Source organism: Strix uralensis, chromosome 1 (assembly GCF_047716275.1).
Source record: "Strix uralensis isolate ZFMK-TIS-50842 chromosome 1, bStrUra1, whole genome shotgun sequence".
NCBI lineage: Eukaryota > Metazoa > Chordata > Aves > Strigiformes > Strigidae > Strix > Strix uralensis.
Window position 1 is genome coordinate 35,300,950 of NC_133972.1, and position 6,035 is coordinate 35,306,984.

Genomic DNA, 6,035 nt, shown 5'->3' on the forward strand with positions numbered 1-6,035 from the left:
AGATGGAAGCCCCCTGACATGAGGCTCCAGAGAGTCAGGAACCCATACTCAGACCTTGGTGAAAAGAGACAATTGCTGCCCCTGACCTGCCAGAGCACAAAGAGGACATGGGCTCCTTTTAGAGGTCTTCTCCACTGACATCCTTCTTTTATTCCCTCTGTTTTCCAAAGAATTTGGCCCAGATATGCAAATACCAAAATTTTGGCATCCCCAAAACTCTGTCTCCCTGCCAAGAATATTTAGTATTTTCAAAAAAAAAAAGAAGTCACCTACTCTGAGAGGAGGGCTAATACCAAGGCACTCTGAGGGCAGATGATGCTTTCTTACTTCCTACATACATTTGTTTATGTATGCACATACAACCACTCTTCATGAATCATTACTGGTCCAGTATCTTTTCCCTCCCCATCTACCACATCCCACCCTAAAACAACGTCTTGCAGAACAGTCTCAGAGAATGCAAAGGGGAAGCATTGCCCCTTGAGACTATGCAGAACTGTGCTTATTCCCATCATACGTCACTTTTTCCAGCAGTTTTCTGAAGGAAGCACCAGATCTTTGAACCCAATATTTTCTGTTGTCAGCCAGGGCCAGAAGGATTACACATAGCAAGGAAACGAAGAGGAAATTAATGTAAATAATGTGTACAACAACAAGGAAAAGCAGCACACAAAGCCAGTGACTGATTAAAATGCATTCTTTTCTCACAGGGTCTCCTAATTAGCTTACTAATACCATTCTCATCTATTTAAACAATTTAATGGTCTCCTGTCACATAAAAAATGAGCAGAATCTTTCTGCTCATTCCTTTCCACCTGGGGATGTTCACTTCAGAGAAACTGTTCCTTTTTCACTTCCAGCTCTGTCAATGGGATTTCCCTCTCCCCTGGGAAGGGAGGCACATCCCCACACACACTGTGCCAGGCAGGGTCACCTCAGGCACCAGTAACAAGCCATATGGGTAGACACTTCCCTCCCACCCCTACCCCCCTGCTCAGCTCTCCCCACATAGCTGTGATTCCAGATGTTACCTCTACATCTGGCTCCCAGGTCAGCACTCTCATCTGGCTGACCCCTTAGTCTGAGACCCAGTGGGTTCACTAGAAAGTGTAAGAGTCTGGTAGTAGGCATTGTGCAACATCTCCCCAGCCCCCTCATGTCATCCTCCCCTCAAGGAGGTTCAAATTCCCTCTAACATTGCTTACCTTCCTCACCTTCAAGGAGACACCCCCAACAGATTGTCTTCCTATCCTCAATGATCCCCAGTAATTATAGGAGTTGGTGGAGACAGGAACCATGTATCTATGGGGAATGGGGGCAAGATAGTCCAAGCCTGGAGAACAGCGGCTTGCTGCTCCTCCTGCTATTGGATAAGGACTAAAGTGTGGAGAGGGAAAGAAGTTGTTGTTATTTCTCCTAAGGAGATCATTTATTGGCATTTATTTTTCTTCTTTTTTCACTTTAAGTGGCTCTAGTAAACAATTTAGGTGATAGGTTTAGTGTTTCCTGTTATCTTGGTCAAGTTAGAGTAGCAGTCATGTCGGAGCAGTTTCCAACACTCAACCTGAGGTTCTCATGAGTCCGAGAGGAGGTTTGAGTATCTTGTTAGCTCTAATACTGATTAAGGCCTTCAGGATCTCAGTTTCAGAGAATCTGAGGCACAAATGACTCCATGCATGCCACACAGCTTTAAACCCATAAAAACAGCCAACTTAATTCTACAATGAGGTTACTTGCAAATCCTTCAGCTTCACAGGGCAGTAAACACAGTAATATACTGTCAACAGATAAACAGTCCATACTATCCATACTGCCCAGAGCATAAAACATGTCCTCTTGGGACAACTTTGCCAGTGCTCTAATGGAATGGACATTTTACAACCCTGGTGCTGAATTGCAAAATAACTTGTCTAGAGTCCAGTTTTCCGATGTGAGTATTTACCATGAGCAGTCAGATCTTCTCCTATGTGGCTGATTTTAAGTATTAACATATGATATTTAGGCAATCATTACAAGAATTTAAAAACAACAAATAGAAAAACAACAGAATATGCTTTTTTTATGGTAGCCTGGGTCACCAGCCTATCTAGCAACCAATTCAATGTGCACCTCAAGGGCACATTTAGTGTGCACCCTGAATCCCCTTCTGGGACAGAACATGCATGGGCAGTCCAGTGCTTTCACCAGGTGCAGCAAGGTGGCAGATGCCTTTTCAAAAACTGCTGGTGGAAATTTGGCCTTAAGAATATAGATGTAACATAACCTTTGACATTTCTAAAAACTTAACTGATGTGCAGGGTTTTAAAAGCATGTTCCTAATTCAGTGTGAATGCAAATTAACGTGTTCCATTTAGAGCATAGATGCTATGTACATCAATAGATCTCATTGATGCATAACATCTCTTATGACCCGATCAACAACTTCAATAGACAGCACTTGATTTCAATTGGCCAGATGTTCCTGGTTGTACATAACTAAAAACAAGCACTAAACAAGCAGGTCCAGAAGGATCATTTAAGAAGAATACATACATGGAGAAACCTTCCTTTCACAGTCCTTCTGAGGACACTGATACAAAAGAAACAAGATGGCTTTGTCTACTGGTGATGGAACATTGTGATTGTTATGGCTCTCAAATTTAGCTAATTAAGACATATTTCACCAGAAGAAAATATTTGTAAAGTCAGCGTGTCCCTAACAAGAAGCTATGTTGGTTAAAAAGGTTCACAAAAGAAATTCCCAACATTCTTCAAATATATTCAAATTACTTCCCTAATTAATATTAAGAATTGAAGCTTTTGAGTCTGATGTCATAGGGAACAAAATCTTTTTGTTTTCTGAACATATAAAACGATGGCAGTTTTCTTTTCTGTACAGATTCTGAGCTCTCTAAGTAAGCTTAATTTGAGAAAAATGACAGTCATTTCAACCAACACATTTATTCTATTTGCTTTAGCTACAGCGGTCTTTCTAACATCAAATAGTATGTGCCTAGATGAACCGATGAAGTCCAGTCTGCAGAGCAGAGAAGATGATGATGATAAATATTACGAGGTAAGATCTGTATTACTATGACATTATCTGGGGGGACTGTGGGTCAGATCTTAAGCGCTTTGAATTTTTTGGCAAAGACTCTTCCAACCTCATTGCACAGTATTCAGCATTATAGCACTAGCAGTATGAAAAAAGCTCATTGAAAGAATTGTCAGGAAATTCATTTTCTCGGACATACATACTGTGCAAATCAATTCATGTTTCAATTTTCTTACAATACAGCCTTACGATTAGGTTGAGACTTTTCCTGAAATGTTTCTTACTTACACAGTGGGGCCTCAATTAACATTCCTGTCAGGCATTTTATGCACATAATATAACAGATACATTATTAATCCAAAATTAATAAAGGCATGCTTGTAATACTCAAAGAATAATGATAAACAGAGAACATTTTAAATCTAATATAGCTAATGGTCTTAAAATACTACTCTGGAAATTGACTATAAAAATATCTTTGCGGGGTTGTACATTTATTATGTCTCAATAGATGCCAAATGAAATTTGCACAGTTCATCTGTATTATTTTCCTTGTCTGCCCTGCAAATACTCCCTGGGAAATGAGAGCAAACCTATCCTTTTGACTCATCATCATTGGTGTAATAAAGATCTTTCAAACCACAATACAACTTTAATTACGCTAGTGAAATCCTCTTCAGGTCTTCAGCTCACTGTCTTCTATATACTTCTATATACTTCAGAAAGGGTGTGCAGGTGCATCAGAGGGATAGTTTATTTAATGTTTTAGTCATGGAGTATGAACTAGAATGGTTTATTCCCCTTCTCTCACAGTAGAAGCTCTCGGGGAAGTCAGTAAACAGGGACAAGGAACTGAAATTAGGATTAGTAGAAATTGTGTTTTTAACAAATTAAAAAACACATTTGCACATATTTGCTGTTAAGGCTTGGAAACTTATTTTTGTCACAAAAATAAGTGATTTTCAATCTGCCCAGGGAAGGAACAGTGCTATATAAGAAAGGGTCATGATATAGCTATTTTTCAGGCAACAGCTGCCCTTTACATCATGACACAGGTAATCTACTAGGCTCAGTTCTGCATTGTGTGCCAGCATAGACACAGAAAGTAGATTTTGTGCTGGTTGCACAAGAAGAAGCCCAGGAGCTCCTAATGCATCTTGTGTACTAGTGAAGGACTAAAGCAACTCAAAGCTCAGGGCAATCTCTATGCTGCAGGGCCAGAACAGACATGATGTGGACTTGACCCAAACTCTTGCCATTCATTTCTCTGGCTATTAGCCTGGCAGGATATTGGGTCAAAAGCATTCACCCAATGCTTAGGAAGAAATGAACTATACCTTCAGGTGGGCTGTCCCATCCTCCTGTTCATCCAGACCAGAGAAGTAGTTCATATTACAATGCAGTTTAGCAAATACAGTTAAAAAGCATTAGATATCCAAAAAAGAGTATTACTCAGCAGCTTTCTAAGGAGATATGAAAATGAATACTTTGTGTGATTGGTAGCTGGAGTAATGTCCTGTAAAGTGATAGTATCCTTTTTTTAATTATTTTTCTTTAGATTAAAGATAATACCTTGGAAGAAAAGCAGAGGAGTCTCAATTTTGAAGAAATGAAAGACTGGGGATCAAAAAATATAATTAAAATGAATCCTCCTACATTAAACAAGATGCCAAATTCCATTGCTAATTTACCTCTTAGGTTTGGAAGAAATTATCCAGAAGAAAGAAGCATTAAACCATTTGCCAATTTGCCTCTGAGATTTGGGAGAGCTTTTGGAGAGAACATACCTAGACATGCTCCAAAGGTATCACACAGGCTTGGGAGATCTCCACTTGTTAAAAGTGCCAGTCAGTCACTTCTAAATTTGCCACAGAGATTTGGGAAGTCACTGTCTGTCGATCTGTCTCAAGACATTCAGGAATCTGATCCAGGTAATACTACACAAGTGTTCAAGCCATTAAAATGCATATTAAAGCATAGGTTAGTGATGATCAAATACAGGATTTCCTCAAGGGATATCTCTATGCATTTCAATATGAGTCCAGTGTGCCAAAAGAAATATTTGCAGTTCATCAAATCAAAAATCTCACCACAAGAACTAGTAGAGAATCTTTTTATGAAATCTTTTCTAATGAGAAGATGACAAATAGCCAAAGCCAAAAATGTTCATATGACAAGATTAGGTTTGAAAACACTTTTTTAGATCAGGTTTCATTTTGAAATGTTTAAAGCTTTGACGAAAAAGGTTCAGAATCATTAAAATATCCAATTTCAGCACTATAAAATGACCAAACAAAATTACCTAAAAATTACTCTTCCATTTTCTAAATTTATGCAAATTAGAGTTAAAAAAAGAGAAAAAAATCCAAGATGAATTGCAGCATTTTGAAAATTCCAGGTTTTCTTTCATCTGAACCTTTCTTTTTTTTTTTTTCCAGATTGTTTTACTGAGACAAAGTTTGAGATTTTCATTCCAAGTTAAGATAAAAAATTTTTTTCGACATCTCAGAAACTTTTTCAGGATGGAAAAAATATTTCCTGCTCATTACTAAGAAGAATTTAAACCAGCTCTTTAATAACAGTCCTTCTTATCGTATCTGCTGATTTATCTGAATATGCCTATTTGTCTCGGAACCAAGTTTCAGTTGACTACCCCTGACTTGCATCTGACACATGCATAAAGTAGTTCAGGCCAGGAAAGATAACTCATATATCAGAAGCCAAGATTCTTTCGTATTTAATTTGATTCCTTTCATTCCTTTCTCACTGTCTCACCTGATTATAACAGATTTTGTTTTATTTGTCTAATATTTTTAGGGATATGAATTCTAACAGTTATGTTAATCCTGGAGTGGAATCATGAAGACAGAATCTGAAAGACTTGCAATGTGTTTTCAAAACTAAAGTCATGAAGAGGAAACATATGAGAACTGAAATGCAAACCTGTCATCATGTTATGAATAATGTATTTATTCTGTACAAACCCTTGATGTATAAGGCA

General features: G+C 38.2%; 1 protein-coding gene across 1 annotated transcript; it reads left to right on the top strand.

Moving 5' to 3' along the window:
• The first annotated feature begins 2,914 nt into the window (after window positions 1-2,914).
• NPVF (neuropeptide VF precursor) lies at window positions 2,915-5,516 on the top strand. The gene is made up of 3 exons (XM_074867840.1): window positions 2,915-3,055; window positions 4,593-4,965; window positions 5,473-5,516. The coding sequence occupies exons 1-3, from the start codon at window positions 2,915-2,917 to the stop codon at window positions 5,514-5,516; spliced, it is 558 nt and encodes a 185-aa protein (XP_074723941.1).
• The last annotated feature ends 519 nt before the right edge of the window (window positions 5,517-6,035 follow it).